The 23,790-nt window shown below is 44.8% G+C and overlaps 1 protein-coding gene across 4 annotated transcripts in view; it reads right to left on the bottom strand.

Annotated features, from left to right (window-relative positions):
- Nucleotides 1–23,790, bottom strand: part of LOC115097331 (COBW domain-containing protein 1-like) — a 158,663-nt gene that overhangs the window by 21,552 nt on the left and 113,321 nt on the right. For all 4 annotated transcript variants that reach the window (XM_029613079.1, XM_029613062.1, XM_029613053.1 and 1 more), the window contains exons 13-15: nucleotides 16,081–16,149; nucleotides 15,662–15,727; nucleotides 7,141–7,273 (exon numbers count right to left, since the gene is read on the bottom strand). In XM_029613079.1, the coding sequence (XP_029468939.1) occupies nucleotides 7,141–7,273; nucleotides 15,662–15,727; nucleotides 16,081–16,149 (268 nt within the window). The remainder of the gene's footprint in view (nucleotides 1–7,140; nucleotides 7,274–15,661; nucleotides 15,728–16,080; nucleotides 16,150–23,790) is intronic.

Below are 23,790 nucleotides of genomic sequence, written 5' to 3' on the forward strand. Positions count from 1 at the left end.
CCTGTAATATCCAATTCCGCCAGACACTGAGACACCAGGTCGGAGAGATCCTCCTTAGGGAAGAACAGCCTCATGGTTCGATATGGCTCAGTCCCTGGAGGGAGGTCCCCCTCGTCCGGGAGTTCGGACTCGTCCTGCGAGACCTCCTGGTCTGACTGATCTGGGCTATCCATCGGTGGGAAGTCCCTCTCGCGATAAGGTTGTGAAGGCCCAGGAACAGGATCCGCAGGAGCTGCCACCGGAGCAGCCGCCGCAGGCGCAGCCACCGCAGGAACTACAGGAACCGTAGGGCCTGGATGGGCAGCCGTTTGCATCTGAACAAAAGCATGAATTCCCTTAAAGAGATCCACCCAGGAAATGGAAGCAGCCTCTAAGCGCCGGGGTACAAGCTCCCCCGGGACGCCGGATTGGTCGAGACTGCCCCCTAACTCCGGGGTAGCCCCTGGGGAACTGTCCACAAATCGTGGTTGAGACAGGTCCTGGCCCGAGGGTCGCAGGGCCCCCTCACATTGGGCACACAAAGAATCTGGCTCATCCCTGCGCGTGGCCCTAAGGTGGCATGCGGAGCAGAAGCCAAGGGCTGCAATGCCCGAAGCAGGGGGCGCCGTTGCTGAAGACTCCGCAGCTTTCTGATCCATTGAACAAAAGGTGCTCACAAATAATATGCGGCAGCAATAGGCGCTTAATAGCAATAGGCTCTCAATAGCAATAGGCTCTCAATAGCAATAGGCTCTCAATAGCAATAGGCTCTCAATAGCAATAGGCTCTCAATAGCAATAGGCTCACAATAGCAATAGGCTCACAATAGCAATAGGCTCACAATAGCAATAGGCGCTCAATAGCAATAGGCGCTTAATAGCAATAGGCGCTTAATAGCAATAGGCGCTTAATAGCAATAGGCGCGCAATAAGAAGAGGCGGCAGCAATATGCATGCAAGAGGCATTCAATACGCATTCAGCAATAAGCGGTCAGCAATATGCTCGTAATAGGCATTCAAGAAGCTGTCAGTAATAAGCGGCCAGCAATATGCTCGTAATAGACAGTCAATAAGCTTTCAGTAATAAGCGGTCAGCAATATGCTCTTAATAGGCATTCAATAAGCTTTCAGTAATAAGCGGTCAGCAATATGCCGAAACAAAGTCAAGGAGGAAAAAAGCCGCGCCTATTACGGGCGCGGAGTACCTGAGCCAGGCCCTACGAGGGCGTCCTCCCCGGCGTGCCACGCCGCAGATCCTCTGCGCTTCGGAGACCCGTAGGAAGAGACGTACTCCATACCAGGTTCGGCACGTCCCAGCTGGAACACAGGCGGTCTCCGGCTGCGGGGGAAGGGATCACCTCACCACCGCAATTTGAGGAAATGCACCCGCTACCTCGTCCACGCCGGGACCGAGGGCCTCGTATACCTCACGCGGACTGCGTCCGGGGACTGTGTCACTGCCGCGCTTCGGCAGGACCGAGGACTTTCCCACCGGGGAGCACGTTAATCACCCCGGGAGCTCGCTGGGGGAGGAACCCGTGGGTATCTACCGCAGGAGCGCGGGGCTCTAAGTCGAAGAGACAGGAAAAACGAATCTAGAATGAGAAAGAGAAAAATTAAAGTAGTCTTGGAAAGCACGCTCAACTAGCGTGCAGGCACTCCAAACTGCTTTGGAGACGGAAATTACTGAATAGCTACGCTTCCTGTGGGGATATATACGCCCCCGTGCTGACGTCAGATCCGTCTCCAACTGCTAGCACGCGGATACTATCCCATTTGTACTGAGTCCATCTGGCTACACGCCAGGAAATACCGCTAAACATACCCAGATAAGTATTAAAGTTAGCCAGATAAGTTTATCTGGCTTACTTTAAACCTGCTAACTTTAAACCGTCTAAGTTAGATGGATAAGTCCAAATATCAGCACTTATCCTTCTAACTTAAGACAGATAAGTAACTCGGCCCTGTTTTGCCCATTCCCTGACCCTGATTTATCTGGCTAACAATTTAGCTGCCAGTTGAACAAAGTCAGATATTCAGCAGATGCTACTTAGCCCGGTAAGTCCTGCTTATCCAGCTAAGTTCCGTTTGAATATCAGTCTGAGTACAGCTGAAAGACCAAAGAGGAGAACATGGTAAAGTAATGTTCTGATGCTATAGTGAAATGCAGAAACCTCCTGTGATTCTGTGGATTGAAATGCGAGTCTAAGCATCCTTGAGGTCTAGATTGGTTAACCAGTCATTGGCTTCCAACTAAGTAAGTATGGACCCTAAAGAGTTCATCCTGAACTTCTCTTTCTTTAGGTATTTGTTGAGGACTTTGAGGTCCAAAATGGAGTGGAGACTTCCTGTTTTCTTGGGTATGAGGAAATATTTTGACTAGAAGCCTTTGTTTTTTTTACATTTTGGGGACTAGCTCCACTGCATCTGCTGCAAGGAAAAGCAGACAGCTCTTTTTGCAAGAGATGCAATTGTTTCTAACTGTGGAAAGCAGAGTTGCTTACCTGTAACAGGTGTTCTTCCAGGATAGTAGGATGTTAGTCCTCACATATGGGTGACATCATCAGGATGGAGCCCTATCATGGAACACTTTTGTCAAAGTTTCTAGAACTTTGACTGGCACACTGAGCATGCCCAGCATGTCACTAACCCTGCTATCCAGCAGGGGTCCCCCTTCAGTCTCGTTTGTAGCAAAACGTACGAGCGAAAAATAAAATAAGAACACGTAAGCAAACCCAACTCCGCGAGGTGGCGGGCGGGTTTCGTGAGGACTAACATCCTGCTGTCCTGGGAGAACACCTGTTACAGGTAAGCAACTCTGCTTTCTCCCAGGACAAGCAGGATGGTAGTCCTCACATATGGGTGAATAGCGAGCTACAGGATGCCCGAGTGAACCAAAAGCACCCAACAATGTGCAACAGGCACAGGGGTGGTTTTGGGTATGAGGGCAGCCTGCCCACAGTTTCACAGTGGGTCACAGGAAGGAAGTTGGGTTATTAAACTGGAAACAAAGATGGAATCCTGTCTGCCAGTCTTGTCGAGACAATAATGAGCTGCAAAGGTGTGGAAAGAGCTCCACGTGGCAGCTCTACAGATGTCAGCAAGAGGTTCAGAAAGGAGGTGCGCTACCGACGTTGCCATGGCTCTTACTGAATGCGCTTTCACTCGTCCTTGTAGCGGAAGGCCTGCTTGTTGGTAGCAGAAAGTAATGCAGTCCACCAGCCAGGTGGACAGGGTCTGCTTGCCCACTGGAACTCCCAGTTTGGTTTTATCGAAGGAGACAAACAGTTGGGTGGACTTCCTATGGGCTGCGGTGCGGTCTAAATAAAAGGCGAGTGCACATTTATAGTCCAATGTATACAGGGCCCGCTCACCTGGGTGAGAGTGAGGTTTCGGAAAAAATGTGGGTAGTATTATGAATTGATTTAAGTGGAAATGAGAAACTACGTTGGCAAAAATTTAGGGTGAGTGCAGAGTACCACACGATCATGGAGAAACTTTGTGTAAGGTGGGTATGTTACCAGCGCCCGAAGCTCACTGACTCTGCAAGCCGATGTTAAAGCAAGTAGAAAAAGCACTTTCCAAGTGAGATGACGTAGCTCGCAGGAGTGCAGAGGCTCGAACGGAGGTCGCATGAGCCATGCTAGTATCTCACTGAGGTCCCATGCCGGAACCGGAGGAGGCAGTGGAGGCTTCAGTTGGAGCAAGCCTCTTATAAAGTGCCCAACAAGGGTTGCGCCAAGATCTGGGCATCTCCTATATCTTTGTGGTAAGCAGCTATGGCGCTGACATGCACTCGGATGGAGGAAGTTTGTAGACCAGACTCTGAAAGGTACCAGAGGTAGTCCAGGAACCTTGTTGTGGGGCAGGAAAAGGGATCTATTTCCTTTATCATGCACCACAAGGAAAATCTTTTCCATTTGGAAAGATAAGATTTCCTAGTAGAAGGCTTTCGTGAAGCTACGAGGACCTGGGACACATTGTCAGAAAGGTTAAGGGATTGTAGAATCAATCTTTCAACATCCATGGAATCGATGTTGGTATGGATGCCATCGATGGAATTGACATTGGCATCGATGGAATCCACTTTGGCACCGATGGCATCGATGGAATCGACCCTAGCATCGATGCCACCGACCTAGACATTGATGCCACTGGTGGAATTGACCCTGGCATGGATGCCATCGATGGAATTGACCTGGGCATTGATGCCATAGACAATGGCATTGATGGAAATGTCCTTGGCATCAATGACATTGATAAAATAAAGGATGGCATAGATGGAAATGACCTTGGCATTGATGGAAATGCCCTGGGCAACGGTGGCATCGACCCAGGCATGGATGGCACCGATGAGACAAAGGTATACGTCGATGGCATCAATCCGGGCAATGATGGCACCGATGAAACCGAAGGAAAAATCAGTGCCATGGATGAAAAACATGGATGGCACTGACAGAAACAATGCAGGGACCGATGGCATCAGTGTACCGATGGCATCGAAGAATCCAGGACGGTTTAAAGGGGGTACTGATGGTAGTGATGGGGCCATCAACTGCGTGAGGGTACAGAGGAATTGAAGGACCTGAAATCGACAGGGGCCCTGGCGGCATTGGAAACCGTGGAAGTCCCTGTCCCACTAGCGCTAATAACCAGGCAGAATGTCACAGAGGGACACCCGCAGGCTATGTGTGGCTAACTGAAAACATAGGGAGAAGGAAGGCTGCAGTCGGTTGGCAGGTCAGGGAGGTGACAGGAACCGACCGAAAAAACAGGGCATAGTACTCACCGAGCGTCGAATAAACGTACGCGAAGGGAGACCCGTGCAGGGAAAAGTGTTTGTGAAGTAAAAGTTTAAGTGTTTCCGTGCGGAAAAAGTGTTAGAATTTCTCATAGAGCTCCTAACCGCTATGCTTACTGCAGAGTGGAAAAAAGAAGACTGAGGGAGACACCTGTGGTTCACAGGGATAATTGTAGGCTGAGCATGCTCAGTGCACTCAGTGTGCCAGTGTCAGTCAAAGCTTTGTAGAAACTTTGACAGAAAAGTTTTCCGTACAGGGCTCCATCCTGTGATGTCACCCATATGTGAGGACTACCATCCTGCTTGTCCTGTGAGAAATGGATAGACGTGGATGCTGCATTGTCATAGGTAAGCTGCTACTACTGAGAGGCATTTTGTAAACACTCGGGGTGCTGACGCTAGGCTGAACGGTAGCACTCGGTATTGGAAATGCGGTGACCGACTAAGAATCTGAGGTATTTTCGATGAGGAGGGGTTATGACTATATGGGCATATACCTCCTGAAGATCTAGACAGCAGAGCCAATCTGATATCCCCTGGAAAGCTCGACCCTGCAACCTGTTGCTGAACTGTAAGCATGCCAACTGGAGTGCCCAGGCTTCCAGCAGATTGATGATCCAGAGAGACTCTTACACACTCCGGCATCCTTGCACTGTTAATTCCTGACAGTGAGCTCTCCAGCCCTGGAGGCTCACATCAATCGTGAGTACTAACCAGTCTGGCGATTTCAGGGGTCGGAAGACGGACACTCAATTATGCCGGTGTCTGTTTTCCGAATCCGTGGCTGTCAGCGGGTTTGAGAACCGACGCCGGTAAAATTGAGCGTCGGCTGTCAAACCTACTGACAGCCGCCGCTCCTGTCAAAAAGGAGGCGCTAGGGATGCGCTAGTGTCCCTAGCGCCTCCTTTTACCGCGGGCTCTAATTTGCATACTCGATCGCGCACCCAGGAGAGTGGCCTGGGTGCGCATTGGGAGAGTGGGCGCTTGCCTTGGAGCGCCGGCTCTCCCGTGAATTTTACTGTATCGGCCCGACAGATAGCAAGCAGAAAAAGGGAGACGAAAGGGTGATTACCTCAAACTAGTGACCGAATCTAAATCCAATATATCACCTTAAGAGATCGTGAGGCACTATCAGAAATAGGCCTTGCTGCAAGCCTTTCTCGCTTTTATTTTCTTTTCCTAAACTTTACTAGAATAGAGGAAAGTTTGTTTCATGGTTCGGTTCAGGTTCCCCATGGGTAATTTAGTTTTTTCCGTGGTTCGAGGTTTTTTTTTTTTGGTGGTTCCTGAATCTATCCTACATTTAAGAAGTAATATCTCAAAGAGATAGTAACTCAATAATATACCTGGACTTGACCAACATTACTCAAATAATGATTTTATTTATGAAATTGTAACGAACTTTATTGGCACCTGTTAGAATGTACGATATCCTAGATTTACTAACATTAGTCTATGTGCCTATTTGTAAACCGTTGCGATGGTATATAACTTAGCGATGGTATAGAAAAGTTTTAAAATAAATAAATAAATAAATCTCTAGTTAGTGCGCGCTAACCATAGTTAGTGTGCACTAACTTTACAATGCCAGACCTACAAAAGGAACAATGTCAATGGGAATCATCAGGTGCTTACACCATAGGTGCAGGAATTCAGATTTAAATTGAGACAGTTCCCAAGGACAAAGGGAGAAACAGTCCCAACAGGATCGTCACCCTGGCATCTCAAAATCTCGGCCTATTCTCCACTAGGAACCTGAGCCAAGAGCCTTTCCAAGAGCGGCCTACTCCTAGATGCTGCACCAGTCCACATGTCTGCAATATCTGCTGGAGACAGAGAAATACAGAAGCACTATAGGTTGCAACAAACCCCTGGAATTGGAATCATCTTTGAGCACTAATTGGCTAAAGTTCTCCTGTATCATGGGAATTCCTCCAACCCCACTTTTTATGCGGGTAAATTTTGTGTGGGCTATATTTTGCCTGGAAAAATTTACTGCTCATGAGGAGGTAATATAAACCCTAAAGATGTGTCCAGTTAACTCCCAAAGTTTGCCAAACAAATCTCTGGAATATCAATCTTTTCATACATTAACAATCAGAAGAAAGCACATTACTGTCTCATGCTCATGAAAAAGACCTGCTATATTATATTTCCTATATAGTGATGTACCCTGCCTCGCCTGGATTTTGGCAAAATGCCTCACAGTTACACTAAATATTTTAATAGTTTCTCAAAACTAACATATCTGGTCTGGTGAGGAAGACATGTGTGGCAGAAAGGGATGAGTGAGAAGGGATCAGCTCAGAGACTTTCCAAAACTAGTACCAAGGCTGCAAAACCACGGGATGTTCATTTTACCTATGAAGACCAATCTGTTCATTTTCTCGGCACTCTCCTCTTCCCAGGTCACCGGGGTCTCTTCAAGATCATATAGCTCATGCACACCTTGGACAATTACTTGTTTGGATTTATTCTTTATGGTCACCAGTCCCTGTTTAGAAAGGCAAACATGGTTCAATCACAGGTGGCCTTTTCACTACCTATGGCCATTATCACAAAGCCAGCAGATTAAATATGAAGAGCAAGTTTTATTGGAACAAATGAATGGTAATGTTTTGGTTGTAAGGAAATATGTCAAGCCATAAAATGGAATGTATCACACTTCAGAATTTCCCACATGAAGCAATGTAATCTACTTGGACCTTGCTCCTTATTTAAAATACATATTCCCTGAAAAACATTTATGGCATCACAAAGAGGAGCTCGGCTTCTAATTGAGAGAAAGATATGTGGAATACTGTTTCATGTGAATTATATGTTTCACAAATTGAATTTTATTTTATAATATTGATTGGATTAACATAAAAGCAACTCACAATACTTTGCTGCACCACCTTTGGCCAATGAGATGTGGAAAGACAAAGGAACAAACCCAAAAGATAATTTTTTTCTTAAGCAAAACACTGGGGTGAAGATCATGCACCAGCTCCGTCTGTACCAATGCATTCAACTTCAACTGCTTCCATTACCAAATTCAAAACTATTATAGGAAAGAACTTTAAACTTGTTGGCGAGCTCATAGAAAACTGTCAAAAGTAGTTTAAACTCACCCACCAAAAACTGAACACTCACTGCCAAAATATCCAACATTACTATCTTGTACATGCTGAAGACAACTAATAGGGCAATGCTACCCTATTTGAAATGAGCTATGATTCTAAAGAACTTCTATCTCAAAAGAGTCCACATGTCAAAAATCTGAGGATTGTCTGAGGCTGAGATATCTGGCAAGTTGGGCTCTTTTAAGGAACAATGGAAGCATTGAATTTGGTCACAACAGTTTGTCAACTTCTCAAATCTTTTCAACAGTAAGATTATCCTACAGAGAAGGCCACTTTTCCCATAACCGTGACAAACATAAGTGGCTCGTCTATTGATGGAAATGGGATTTTAGATCCAGATGTGCAAAAGATTATTTCTCCTTCACTAAATCAGGTTAAGAGAAAAACCCATTTGCTGTGACTTGGTTGATCTCAGTTTTGGATTTCGCTTCTATGTGGACGATATCCAATTTTTTGTCCCTTTTAGAAATTCTTGTAAAGAAGCCCTTGATAAAATTACAAAATGTTTGATTAGCAATAATAGGCTCTGCTTAAATATGTCAAAGTCACTTGACAATAATTATCACAACATGATCAAACCTGACTTAATAACTGGAGGGATGTACTAAAGAAATCTATTGCGGCAGCATTTAACTTTAAAAAAGGTGACTATGATAGAATGAGAAAAATGTTTAGGAAAAAACTGAAGAGAGCAATTGCAAAGCTTAAAAGTTTAGATCAGGAATGAACATTGTTTAAAAATATCACCTTGGAAGCTCAGACGAGATGTATTCCATGCATTAGAAAAGGTGGAAGGAAATCTAAATGACTACTGGCATGGTTAAAAGGTGAGGTGAGAAAGGCTATAATAGCTAAAAGAACGTCTTTCAAGAAATGGAAAAGGGATCCAAATGAAGAAAACAGTAAGCAGATTAAACACTGGCAAGCTGGATGAAAAGCATTAATAAGGAAGGCAAAGAGAGAATTTGAAAAGAAGCTTGCCGTGGAAGCAAAAACTCATAATAAAAACTTTTTCAGACACATTTGAGGTAAAAAGCTTGCTAGGGACTCAGATGGACAATTATATGATCAAGAGGTAAAGGGGGGCACTTAGGGATGACAAGTCATAGCAGAGAGACTTAATGAATTCTTTGCTTCAGTATTTCACTGACGAAGATGTAAGAGATACCCATGCCAATTTGCTGCCTTGGATTCCCAGAAAGCATTGACAAAATTGCTTATGAGAGACTGCTATTCTGTGATACATAAAATAGTTTAATTTGAAACAGATTAAAAATAAACGTGTTTTGACTGATCACTCATGTTTTCTTAAAATGCTATACACCAGAAAGAGCACTAAACCTCGGTCCCATATATCAAATCAACATCGAACGGGGGAACCGCAACAAAACAAACTTCACACTCGCTCATCCATCAAAACAAAGTTATTTGTAGGATATTTAAATTACAAGAATTGTGGTAAAAAACAATGAGTTTTTAAAGATGCTGCATCAGCAAGCCTGACAACATGTTCTATAGTATCCACTAGAACCATCCGGACTGATAATCATTTGCGGCTAGATGAACAACTCCTTATTAGATGACATTTCTTAAACAGCTCCTCATTGGTAAGGTTGTAAATATTTATAAGCTGTGTCCCGTCAAAACTTAATAGAGTCTAAAACCCGCCCGACAACGGCCGGTGTTTCGCTACAGAATGCCCATGTAGCTTCTCTCAGGGTAAATTGACTCAAATTTCTGAAAATGTTTAAGAGAACCAAGTATTCAGAGGTGGGACACTTTTTCCAACAAAATTTGGACTTAGCTTCTGTGTGTAGATGGAGAGCAGAAAATCCTTCATACTCAGGATGCCAAGTCTCAAAGAATTTGCGGGAACCAGGACAGAGGACAGCTACACAACCAGATGTTGTTATTAAATAGGCCCGCGTCAAGACGACGTGATGACGCATTTGGATGCATAATGAGAGCAGATAAATAACTCCAATATCTCTTTATAGAAAACATGTAAATCAAGTGATGTATTGAGACCTAAAGGATGTAAATCATCATGTTCAGTATTCATATCATGATCCACACAATCTGCAATTTTGGATATTGAGACACCACACTAATTGTTTAACAACAGGCATCATTTATTTAATCCAATGTCCCTGCAGCCTTTGGTATATTGGTAAGACATCACGTTCTTTTAAAACACGTCTTGTGGAACATCGTTCCTGCCTAAATAAGAGTCGCCTCTCAGCACCTTTAGTAGCGCATTGCATTGAGAAATCCCACTCTTTTGACTCTCTCAAAGCTTGCATTCTTGAGCAATTACTGCCTTCCTGGCGCGGCGGAGATTTTAACATTAAATTGTTACAAGCAGAACAGCGGTGGATTCATAGATTGGACACTTTACATCCTTTAGGACTCAATACATTGCTTGATTTACATGTTTTCCTATAAAGAGATATTGGCGTTGTTTATCTGCTAATGCCGGAAGTCTAAGAAGTAAGATGGGAGAATTAGAATGTATAGCAGTAAATGATGACAGACTTAATTGGCATCTCAGAGACATGGTGGAAAGAGGATAACCAATGGGACAGTGCTATATCGGGGTACAAATTATATCGCAATGACAGAGAGGAGCAGTCGGGAGGAGGTGTGGCGCTTTATGTCCGGGATGGCATAGAGTCCAACAGGATAAACATCCTGCATGAAACTAAATACAAAATTGAATCTTATGGTAGAAATCCCTTGTGTGTCAGGGAAGACTACAGTGATAGGGTATACTACCGTCCACCTGGTCAAGATGGTGAGATGGACAGTGAAATGCTAAGAGAAATTAGGGAAGCTAACCAAATTGGTAGTGCAGTAATAATGGGAGACTTCAATTACCCCAATATAGACTGGGTAAATGTATCATCGGGTCACACTAGAGAGATAATGTTCCTGGATAGAATAAATGATAGCTTTATGGAGCAATTGGTTCAGGAACCGACGAGAGAGGGAGCAATTTTAGATCTAATTCTCAGTGGAGCACAGGACTTGGTGAGAGAGGTAACGGTGGTGGGGCCGCTTGGCAATAGTGATCATATATGATCAAATTTGATTTAATGACTGGAAAAGGAACAGTGTGCAAATCCAAGGCTCTCGTGCTAAACTTTCAAAAGGGAAACTTTGATAAAATGAGAAAAATTGTTAGAAAAAAACTGAAAGGAGCAGCTACAAAAGTAAAAAATGTCCAAGAGGCGTGGTCATTGTTAAAAAATTCCATTCTAGAAGCACAGTCCAGATGTATTCCACACATTAAGAAAGGTGGAAAGAAGGCAAAACAATTACCGGCATGGTTAAAAGGGGAGTTGAAAGAAGCTATTTTAGCCAAAAGATCTTCATTCAAAAATTGGAAGAAGGATCCAACAGAAAAAAATAGGATAAAGCATAAACATTGGCAAGTTAAATGTAAGACATTGATAAGACAGGCTAAGAGAGAATTTGAAAAGAAGTTGGCTGTAGAGGCAAAAACTGACAGTAAAACTTTTTAAATATATCCGAAGCAGAAAGCCTGTGAGGGAGTCAGTTGGACCGTTAGATGATCGAGGGGTTAAAGGGGCACTTAGAGAAGATAAGGCCATCGCGGAAAGATTAAATGATTTCTTTGCTTCGGTGTTTACTGAGAGGATGTTGGGGAGGTACCCGTAATGGAGAAGGTTTTCATGGGTAATGATTCAGATGGACTGAATCAAATCACGGTGAACCTAGAAGATGTGGTAGGCCTGATTGACAAACTGAAAAGTAGTAAATCACCTGGACCGGATGGTATACACCCCAGAGTTCTGAAGGAACTAAAAAATGAAATTTTCAGACCTATTAGTAAAAATTTGTAACTTATCATTAAAATCATCCATTGTACCTGAAGACTGGAGGATAGCAAATGTAACCCCAATATTTAAAAAGGGCTCCAGGGGCGATCTGGGAAACTACAGACCGGTTAGCCTGACTTCAGTGCCAGGAAAAATAGTGGAAAGTGTTCTAAACATCAAAATCACAGAACATATAGAAAGACATGGTATAATGGAACAAAGTCAGCATGGCTTTACCCAGGGCAAGTCTTGCCTCACAAATCTGCTTCACTTTTTTGAAGGAGTTAATAAACATGTGGATAAAGGTGAACCGGTAGATATAGTATACTTGGATTTCAGAAGGCGTTTGACAAAGTTCCTCATGAGAGGCTTCTAGGAAAAGTAAAAAGTCATGGGATAAGGTGGCGATGTCCTTTCGTGGATTGCAAACTGGCTAAAAGACAGGAACAGAGAGTAGGATTAAATGGGCAATTTTCTCAGTGGAAGGGAGTGGACAGTGGAGTGCCTCAGGGATCTGTATTGGGACCCTTACTGTTCAATATATTTATAAATGATCTGGAAAGAAAATACGACGAGTGAGATAATCAAATTTGCAGATGACACAAAATTGTTCAGAGTAGTTAAATCACAAGCAGATTGTGATAAATTGCAGGAAGACCTTGTGAGACTGGAAAATTGGGCATCCAAATGGCAGATGAAATTTAATGTGGATAAGTGCAAGGTGATGCATATAGGGAAAAATAACCCATGCTATAATTACACAATGTTGGGTTCCATATTAGGTGCTACAACCCAAGAAAGAGATCTAGGTGTCATAGTGGATAACACATTGAAATCGTCGGTGCAGTGTGCTGCGGCAGTCAAAAAGCAAACAGAATGTTGGGAATTATTAGAAAGGAATGATGAATAAAACGGAAAATGTCATAATGCCACTGTATCGCTCCATGGTGAGACCGCACCTTGAATACTGTGTACAATTCTGGTCGCCGCATCTCAAAAAGATATAATTGCGATGGAGAAGGTACAGAGAAGGGCTACCAAAATGATAAGGGGAATGGAACAACTCCCCTATGAGGAAAGACTAAAGAGGTTAGGACTTTTCAGCTTGGAGAAGAGACGACTGAGGGGGGATATGATAGAGGTGTTTAAAATCATGAGAGGTCTAGAACGGGTAGATGTGAATCGGTTATTTACTCTTTCGGATAGTAGAAAGACTAGGGGGCACTCCATGAAGTTAGCATGGGGCACATTTAAAACTAATCGGAGTAAGTTCTTTTTTACTCAACGCACAATTAAACTCTGGAATTTGTTGCCAGAGAATGTGGTTCATGCAGTTAGTATAGCTGTGTTTAAAAAAGGATTGGATAAGTTCTTGGAGGAGAAATCCATTACCTGCTATTAAGTTCACTTAGAGAATGGCCACTGCCATTAGCAATGGTTACATGGAATAGACTTAGTTTTTGGGTACTTGCCAGGTTCTTATGGCCTGGATTGGCCACTGTTGGAAACAGGATGCTGGGCTTGATGGACCCTTGGTCTGACCCAGTATGGCATTTTCTTATGTTCTTATGTCACAGATGCACACTGGATCAAAAGGCGCTTTCATCAGTTGAGCTAATACCATGCTGAGGTCCCAAGACACAGCAGGAGGCCTTAGGGAAGGCTTCAATTGAAGCAGGCCCCGCATGAAACGTACAACTATAGGCTGTACAAAGATGGGCGTACCAGCTACATCTTGGTGGTATGCGCCAATTGCACTGAGATGAACTCTAACCGAGTTGTTTTTTTAAGCATTCCTGTGCTCGGCATCATGCATCGATAGGGACTGGTGCCGATGTTTCTTTGGCTTCCCTCAATGCTCAGCCCGGTCCTTCTCTGGTGCCAAGGCTGATGACAAGGAACCTGACATCCTCAGCCTGGAGATCGATGATGGTCGGTGTCCGGCGCCCCTGTCTGCCAGCGGCATATATGGTTCCGCTGATGTGGATGGCTCAATGTCCACTGGTGAGGCTCCTTGGTCCTTCGATGCCGCTGATGGCTCAGACTTCCTCAACCTGAAGAGCTGCTTCATTTTGTCGAGTCGAAGCTGATGTCCCTTCGGGGTCATCTGGGCATATAAGCGGCAACCCCAGATGTCATGATGCCCCCAGGCAAAGGACACATATCTCATGTGGATCTGTGATGGACATGGTCCTCTGGCACCGGGGGCATTGCCGAAAACCGGACATGGCCATGATGGATGAAACAAAAGGGGCATGAACCAAAGGTGATGGCTGTGGAGTGCTGATGACCAGCAGGCACCGATGCACCACCACCATGGGGAATTGACCGCTAAAAGAAACGTACCCAAATTGCCGAAAACCTTGACTAGGAAACACTACAGGAGGGCACCGAGAGGGACAAGGTGATAGAACAACGAGGAAAAAGCATGAAAAAACACAAGAAAGCCAAAGTGAGGTCACTCACACTGAGAGGCTTACAGCTCCACAGAAAAAGAGAGACTGGAGAGGGATCCCGCGTGGATGCGTGGTATAGGCATTGCTCAGTGTGCCTAGTCAAAGTTCTAGAAACTTTGATATAAGTTTTCTGCATCAGGGCTCCATCTGATGATGTCACCCCATGTGTGAGGATTACCATCCTGCTGTCCTCCTCTAACACACCACCATCTTTTATCTCACTTTTTTCTCCGCCCACTCCCCTGCTGTTATGATTACTCTTAAATCTCTATTTTATGATTGTACATTGCTGATATGTGGATTTTCATTCCATTTAAATTTTTTGAACTTGATTCACACACAAGAGGTGCAAAATCATAACCAGAGATGTAATAATGTAAGAATTATTTAATAGGGCTGCTTTCTGAAGAATAAAACAGAAAATGAACTAGGTTAAAGGTATAAGAAGGGTAGCAGAAAGGGGAAACAAAACTTAATCAGAACTCATCTTGCTCATGTTGAATTTCTGTTTTGCATTTCTCTGGATCAAAAGAGACGATCCAGCTCAGGGTGATGTGTATAAAACTAGAAGGAAGAATATGTAGTAGGTGTCGCTGATGAGAATCTAACAATTTCTTTGTCAACCTGCTGCATCTAAATATATAAGGATGGGACTAAACGAATCAAACTGGACTACAGGCCCTGGTGAAGAGAAGTCTATCATGGATAAAGGCCCTCAAACACTGCACCGTCTGCCATATACATTTTATTCTCATTGTGAGGGGAGGAACTTGTTTATAATCTACAAGTAGCAGAGATGAAAGTTGGTTAAGGAAACCTTCCTTACATTTGAGCAGCTCGAGTGAGTCTTACTACATGGAATCCATGTTGTATTTTGTAATGCCACGAATGACTGGCCAGAGACTGTCATCAACACCATTCACACTAATTTCAGCACCGTACTTAACACTTCGTGAACCAATATGAGAGTACATGAAATGATTTCTGAATGCAGCAATACTTTTTCACATGGTGATTGCTGAGCTAATATATGCATTGCTCTGCTTTCAAAAGGATAATGAACTGATGGCATGGGATGGTTGTTAATCTATATATCCTTTAAAATCAGCATTAAGTTCTGGTATGTCAGGGCTTTTGCATGATCTGCATATATTAAGCATTTTTTAAAAGGAAAACTTTTAAAATTACATACAGACTTCAGATTTCACTTACTAAGCATAACAAATATCTGACTGGTGGCTCCACCAGTTGCAAGTGGTTGACATTTTATGAAACATTCATATATATAGTATATTAACAAATAAGCACAATATCTTATACAAATTGCAGAGAATTTTCACACAGTGTGATAAAGTCAATTAATAACATATAGGATCAATGTGGCCTTGTATGACCACTATTTACATCTTGTCACTTCCATTCGAGAAAGTATCCAACTGCAGTAATCTGAATAGCATACCTTCAGCCGTATGACCTCCATGGGGTTCCCTGTCCTGTCCTTCACGCTCCTCTCCCACAAAAGATTCTGAAAAGACATTTGTGTGTTTTATCGACAGGCAATACATGCAAGATCAACACTTATGCTGAGGGCAACAGTAAGCAGGTAAGGCAGGGCTTCCCAAACCTGTCCTGGGGACCCCACAGTCAGTCAGGTTTTCAGCATATATCCACAATGAATATGCATGAGATAAATTTGCATATACTGAGGTTCTACGGTATGCAAATATATCTCATGCATATTCATTGTGGATATCCTGAAAGCCAAACTGGCTGTGGGGTCCCCAGGACAGGTTTGGGAAGCCTTGAGGGCTGGCATTGAGCTCTTGATCTTCCTCTGAGCAAACATGTCCAATAAGTGCATAAGATTTCTGCCATTACCTGCAGGAATACATTCAAGTTTTCTTCGAGTATGCTTCCTGGGGCCTCAAACGTGATAGTAATAATGCTCTGCAAGTAAAAACAATAATTTGAAAATTAAAAAAACAGAATATGACAACATATAGAAATCAAATTCCATTCTAACCATGCACTTTAATGGAAGGAACTGATATGCTGTGTGTCCATATTCCTCATTGAGGGGTTTGGCTTTAAGATCTTCAGGTCTTGCAAACCATTCACCTGGACACTGCTGTGGGTTTGGGCAGCTGCATGTCCTTCCCTATCCTACATACTGCATTTACATATCTTGATGCTCTGCAACTGTATAACTATATCCCACACTGAACTTTTGACATTCTCTGAGAGCAGACTACTGCTGCCCTAAAGTAGCGAACAAACAAAACAATATTTAATGTAATGATTGCAGAAGTTCTCATCGGGAGACCCTCTTAAATGTAATGAGTGATGAAATGCTCACTCTTTTGATAAGTGAAGAGTGTGATTTCTTTTGACAAGGCTATATATAAAAAAATGTTTTGACATCTTAGTTCCTGCTTTCTCCTTCATCAGCTAAATCGGAACAAGTATTGCAATTCTTGCACTACGAGCCTCTCTGCAATGATCTGGTGATTTTAACCCTGTTTTAATAGGCTCTCCCTGCCACTGTTCCTAGTCAGGTCATTGCAGCAATGATCCTGAGGCCAGAAGTCATGCACCACAAACCCTATATCATGAGCTCTAAATCCAGTCATTATAATGATCACAACTCCCTTCTTCTTCTTCTTACCCATCCACAGTATCCCCAGCTAACCTGGGGTGTGGAAGACCTGATCTGGGAATTGAACCAGGAACCTTTTCCATGGCAGTGCGTAGCACTGATGCTGAGTTATCAGGCTGGCCCAAAGCAATATTCTTATCAGAGAAATATTACCAATCATCAATGATGGATTTTTGATTTTGACAACCCTAGGTACTGTTGTTGATGTTGCTCCCCCTATTGTCTTCTCCCACACCCTGAAACTGGACAACAGGGAGCAAATGGTCTAAGGCACAGTCCACTACATTTCTGTGGTATCTCAGAGGTAGATCCTGTGGCAAAAAAAAATTCTGCAGCAAAAATTCCATCTTTTTCATTAAACTGTAAAAATAGTCTTACACTATAATTATTAGTATAATTTATTTTATTTTTATTGTGTCAAGAGTGATCTCAAGTATAAGAATAGGGAGGGGAGAGGAAGAGAGGAGGATCAGGAATGGGGGAGTAGAGTCAGAAGAAAAAGGACTAGGGATGGAGAGGATGGGAGATGAGGAAGATTAGGAATCTGGGATGTGGAAGAGGAGAAGGGACTAGGAAGGACTGGGGTGCGGATTCCAGAATCTGAGTAGAAGGAAGAAAAAGAAGTTCCAAGACCTGGTGGATAGATTTCAAGATCAAGGGAGGGAGGATATGAATTGCATTGGGTGGGGAAAGGAGGGAGGTATCCCTATCATGCGGTCCTGCTCCTCCTTGCATCCCCTCCCTAACATGGTACCCAAATGACATACTCATACACACTTGGCACCAATTCATTCTGTCTCATGCACACAAACACTGTCCCCCCTCCCCCTCCCAACCTTGTTCCCATCTCTCTCACTTATAGACGTATGCTCCCCAGACAATCCTCCTCTCATCCTCCTGCCTTTCATCCCACCCTCCAATGATCTCTACTCATCTCCTCCAAATCTCCCCAAAATGATCCCCCTGGCTCTCCTGTTCCTTGCATGCTGCCTGGAGGGGAGAGGATAGATCTGGAAACAGAGAGCTGTTCTCTGCGGAGTGAGATTTAGCACAGCTGAAAGGTAGCAAATCTTCAGACTGCCTGCTGCCCCCAGGATTTCTGCTGCCCTAGGCACAGACCTAGTGTGCCTATTGACAAATCCAGGTCTGCTAATCATGGGAAACGGAGAGGAAAGGAGTAAAATTTGTAACAATTTTATACTTATCTATCTCCCATGATAGTTCTCCCACTTCAGAAGGGAGAAGATTCCTGTATTGGCCTAAAAACATTACCACATTTTCTACTCTCTCTCCCACACACTATTTTCCGTGCATGGCAATGGGGAATTAAGGAGCCTTCTTCTTAAAAACGTTCATGTTATATTATAAATACAATGAACTGTGATTTAAGTATTTTGTAAGCAACACCCCCTTATATAAATAAATAGAATCTTGCACAAGTAAATACAAATCTGTCTGATGCCTCTAGCATGATCTTGTGAAAGGGCAGTCACCACTGGCAGTAATGTCAGCAGGCAATGTAGTCTAAGGCCCACTGAATCCAGTGGAATTTTTATCTGCAAAACATATGATGTTCTTTCTTACAGCCCACAGAAGGGGCCAATTCATTACTGCAAGAATTTTCATGTATGTTAAAAACATGCATTTTCATCCAGTTCACAAAGCTAATAATATGCAGAGAGCAAACTTACAGAGTCAGATACTGCAGTTATAAATATCAGCTTTGGAAGGAAGAGAAGTCATCATCTCTGATGGATGCCTAAATGCTAGCTCCTGCAAAACCTAATCTAAGCTTTATCACAGCCATCCGCAGTCTGTTACCTCCCTTCAGTTGAGACTAAGCTGCATTTAGTTAAGGATGAGGCCCAGTTAAAGGACCATCATGAGACCCTGCGACAGTTGTCAACTGTCTCCCCAGATGTTCCCTCCATAGCCCACAGGGTCCCACGTAGAGAACCCAAGAAGCAATTCTACAGGCTACACAGATATTACCCCCCTGCATCCCGTGCACGACCGGCTCAGGCACCTCAGAGGGGACATGCACGCCAAGCGAGAACATCTAGACCCTGGCCCTGTGTCTGGATTTTGACTCTTTTTCAGAGAGCAGCAGCCATATTCCAGTGGGGGGCCGCCTGTGCCACTTTGCAACAAATTGGCATCCAATCACCACGGACCAGTGGACTTCCCACCCAACCCATCCTGGAGTTGGGATGACCACACAGGAAAACTAGAGTCAGAGCTCTCAACCCTTCTGTCAGTCAGAGCCATGGAACCGGTTCCACCGAATCAGCAGGGAAAAGAGTTCTACTCCAGATATTTCCTAATTCCAAAAAAGACCGGCGGCCTTCGGCCTACTCTGGACCTCCGGGCCTTGAATACATTTCTTTGCAAGGAACAGTTCAGAATGGTATCCTTGGGCACCATGCTTCCTCTACTTCAACAAGGGGATTGGCTCTGCTCGCTGGACCTTCAAGACGCATACGCCCATATTGTGATCTCCCCTCCTCAATGGGGAGAGGAAGTCCTGAAATGCACAAAGGGCCTACCGCATTGCTCGAAGCTCCAGAAAGTTGATTTGATGGGTCGCTTTGGCTGTTGTCCAAGTCCCTTGAGTTTGAATGCCTTGGACGTGGGCTCCCCAACCTAGGTTGGAGGCATCCGTAGTTAAGGTCACCTGAGGAGCCGGTTGCTGGAAAGGAAGACCCACTTGTAAGTTGGCTTTGTGTGTCCACCATGTAAGGAACCCATTACTGGAATTGGGACCTGCAGAGGCTTCGATGGACGACTCGATGCCAGCGTGTCCGGTGGAAGAGTAGTCGATAAGACACCGATGAGCGTATCGAGGCGCTCGAGGAGCGGTGCGAACATCGAGGGAGCTGGTTCTGGGGCCGATATGGGGGCTGGCGCCGGCGGCGATTGGAAGCCTCGTAAGGCTTTCAGCATTGCCTCTTGGACCATGCGGTCCAATTCCTCCCGGGAAGCCGGCATGGGTGTCATGGCAATCGGGGTAGGAGACAGGCTAGGCGTCACTGGAGCTTCCACGGAGGCCCGTGGAGGCTTGGTGCCCAGCACCAGTATCGGTGGGGAATGCCTAGGGGTCCTGGGTCCAGAGGAGGATGGGGGCTCCTCTTCCTGGACCCTCTTCGCAGGTGGCTCGATGAAAGTCGATGCCGCTGCGGTATGGGTGCCGGCACCGATCGGGGACACCCGTCTGTGCCGGTGTCGGTTTCCCCAGCACCCTGACCACGATGCTCCTGGCGAATCGTCTCTGAGGTCGATAGACCTCCACGGTCGATGGACTTGAAGAACTAGCATCGATGGAGCAGTGTGTTTTGAAGGAAATAACTGCTCCATTTTGTCCAGGCGAGCGCGACGGCCATTGGGGGTCATTTTTGCGCAACTAGGGCATCGACAAATGTTGTGCGAGGGGCCTAAGCACAAAACACAGACTTTATGCGGGTCCGTTATGGACATGGTCCTCAGACACTTAGGGCATTTTCTAAACCCGGTCGCCATGACAAAAATGTGGCGGGTGCACAGTCGGTGACCGTCAGGCACCAGAGCGGTAAGCCACCGGGAACTGACCGCAAGTACCGGAAAAAGCACTTACTGAGCGTCGGAGGGAATGAAGCGCGATGGGGGACCCCGGTGAGGGATTTTTAAGAAGATAAACTTCAAATAGTTCCATGAGGAAAGTTGTGAGAAATTTCTCACAGAGCTCCTAAACTGCGAGGCAACTGCTGCGCGGAAAAAAAAGAGACTGAAGGGGGACCCCTGGTGGCTACAGGGTTAGTGGCATGCTGGGCATGCTCAGTGTGCCAGTCAAAATTCTAGAAACTTTGACAAAAGTGTTCCGTGACAGGGCTCCATCTGATGATGTCACCCATATGTGAGGACTACCATCCTGCTTGTCCTGGGAGAAAAAGACGAGCGTCTTGATTTGCATGCGGCTATCCTAGACAAGCTCAGCAATAATTTTAAAGATAGAAACAAGGTACTTTCTGAAAAATTAGAGGCCCTGGAGAATCGATCGTATCGATGCAATCAGTGCTTTTGCGGAGTACCTGAAAAGCTGGAATATGAAGACAGCAAAGAGGTTTTAATAAATTTCTGCAAATTTCTTTTGCAATTGGAGGATAACATGTAGGATGCGGCTGAGGTCAATATAAAAACTGAACACACACACACAGCGAAGGCATCACAGTTGGCTAACTAACAGAGAGACATCATTGTATACTTCCATAGTTATGCTGTCAAGGAGTGCATATTCAATATGGCAAGAAAGAAACCTCTTTGGCAATGGGAGTGGAATACCATTGCGGTTTAGACCGGTGAAGACCAGAACTGTGAAGGACTTCAAAGGGGCGTGGGATAAACACTGTGGATCCATAAAATCAAGAGGCCGTCAAAGAGTGGGTGGCTCGCCAGAATGACGGCTACTGCCTGGAGATAATACCCTTATTCAATAAACATACACATGGTTACTGTGACTCCAACATCGCTCTAAGCTACAACAGCAAGAGGAAATGTGGAAAAAAGGATTCGCACTCACAAAGAGGGGAGTAGCTGGCTTGTTACGGCGGTTACTACCCCAAACCAAATAAGCCTAATACTTCACTTTCAATGCATATCCAGCATAGCTCTCTGCTTCAACGGCAGGGGAGAAGAAAAACTGATACTTCACGCATATCCAGCATAGCTCTCTGCTTCAACGGCAGGGGAGAAGAAAAACTGATACTTCACGCATATCCAGCATAGCTCTCTGCTTCAACGCAGGGGAGAAGAAAAACTGATACTTCACGCATATCCAGCATAGCTCTCTGCTTCAACGGCAGGGGAGAAGAAAAACTGATACTTCACGCATATCAAGCATAGCTCCCTGCTTCAACGGCAGAGGAGAAGAAAAACTGATACTTCACGCATATCCAGCATAGCTCCCTGCTTCAACGGCAGGGGAGAAGAAAAACTGATACTTCACGCATATCCAGCATAGCTCCCTGCTTCAACGGCAGGGGAGAAGAAAAACTGATACTTCACGCATATCCAGCATAGCTCTCTGCCTCAACGGCAGGGGAGAAGAAAAAAGGATTCGCACTCACAAAGCGGGGAGTAGCTGGCTTGTTACGGCGGTTACTACCCCAAACCAAATAAGCCTGATACTTCACTTTCAATGCATATCCAGCATAGCTCTCTGCTTCAACGGCAGGGGAGAAGAAAAACTGATACTTCACGCATATCCAGCATAGCTCCCTGCTTCAACGGCAGGGGAGAAGAAAAACTGATACTTCACGCATATCCAGCATAGCTCTCTGCCTCAACGGCAGGGGAGAAGAAAAAAGGATTCGCACTCACAAAGCGGGGAGTAGCTGGCTTGTTACGGCGGTTACTACCCCAAACCAAATAAGCCTGATACTTCACTTTCAATGCATATCCAGCATAGCTCTCTGCTTCAACGGCAGGGGAGAAGAAAAACTGATACTTCACGCATATCCAGCATAGCTCCCTGCTTCAACGGCAGGGGAGAAGAAAAACAACCAATAAGGGCTGAATAACATAGTCTGGGTAAAACAAATAAGCATGGGTGTAGCTTGCTTATTGCGGCGGTTACTTCCCCTACTACCCCTAACTAATCAAGCTTGATATTTCACTTGGATGCAGCTCCATCACTGCTCTCTACATTAATGGTGGGGGTGGAAGGGAAATAGAACCAAAGAGCTAAGAGAAACAGATAAGTATGAGAAAAAAATGCGTGAAGCATGATGGACAGACTGGATGGGCCGTTTGGTCTTCTTCTGCCGTCATTTCTAGGTTTCTATGTTTATGATGATTTGAGTCCAATCACTGTGCAAATACCAGGATCTCAGAGAAGTGACTACTATACTCCGCAGAGAAAGCAAAGTTGCTTACCTTAACAGGTGTTCTCGAAGGACAGCAGGATGTTAGTCCTCACACATGGGTGACATCACTGGATGGAGCTCCGGTCAGGAACCTTGATCTCAAAGATTCTAGAACTTTTAAACATTCTCTACTGAGCATGTGCAGCTGTAGTTATCACCATGTTCCTAGGCAGAGTCCTTTAGTCCATGATATAGCTCATACAGAAAAAACCAACTCACAAGGGAGTCAGGTGGGTTTAAGTGAGGACTAACATCCTGCTGTCCTCGAAGAACACTTGTTACAGGTAAGGAACTCTGCTTTCTCAAGGACAAGCAGGATGGTAGTCTTGAAACATGAGTGATTCCCAAGCTATAGGCTGTCCGAATCTGGAATGGCTCCCTCATGAACTAAACCTACTGTGCCTTAGGACAACCTAAGGAGAACACTACCACCCAACCAACTCTCTGATCTCACAAGGAACCAAGAGTGACCACCAGTCAGAAGAAGTGACATCCCTTCTCCGGGAAATAGAGAATGAGGGGCACCTCTTGTAGGAGTGGGCAACCAGGATCCAGAGGGGGACCCATAAGGGCTGTCCTGGAAACCCAGTCGTATCTCCCCTTTCTAAAGGGATAGGAAAGCAACGGAAATCAAGGCCTCGTGATCGCAAAAAAACTTTTAACTCTCCAGGTAAGAGTTGAGTTAGTCACTGATCACTGAGGTTCAGAAGCGATCAATCTGCCACCTATGGTCTCTTTCAGATGGGCTAGGCCCACCACGGTAATCAATGGAGGGACCCCAACAAAAATGGTCCAATGACCGCCGCTGCTGTTCCCTGGACCTGGCCTACAAGGAGATGCACAGATTCAAAATAATTGAGGCTGTAATCCAGCGATAAACCTGCACGGGATGGAACCCTGAGGGTTTCCCCACAAAGAAGATTTCTAAACTGGGAGGGGTCAAAAGATATCTTCCTCTTCTGAGGAAGGAGAAGACTTGCGACACTACCCTCCTGATATCCACTCCCACAAGGATTCGACCAGGAATGCAGTCTT

The sequence above is a fragment of the Rhinatrema bivittatum genome, chromosome 1 (genome assembly GCF_901001135.1).
Source record: "Rhinatrema bivittatum chromosome 1, aRhiBiv1.1, whole genome shotgun sequence".
NCBI lineage: Eukaryota > Metazoa > Chordata > Amphibia > Gymnophiona > Rhinatrematidae > Rhinatrema > Rhinatrema bivittatum.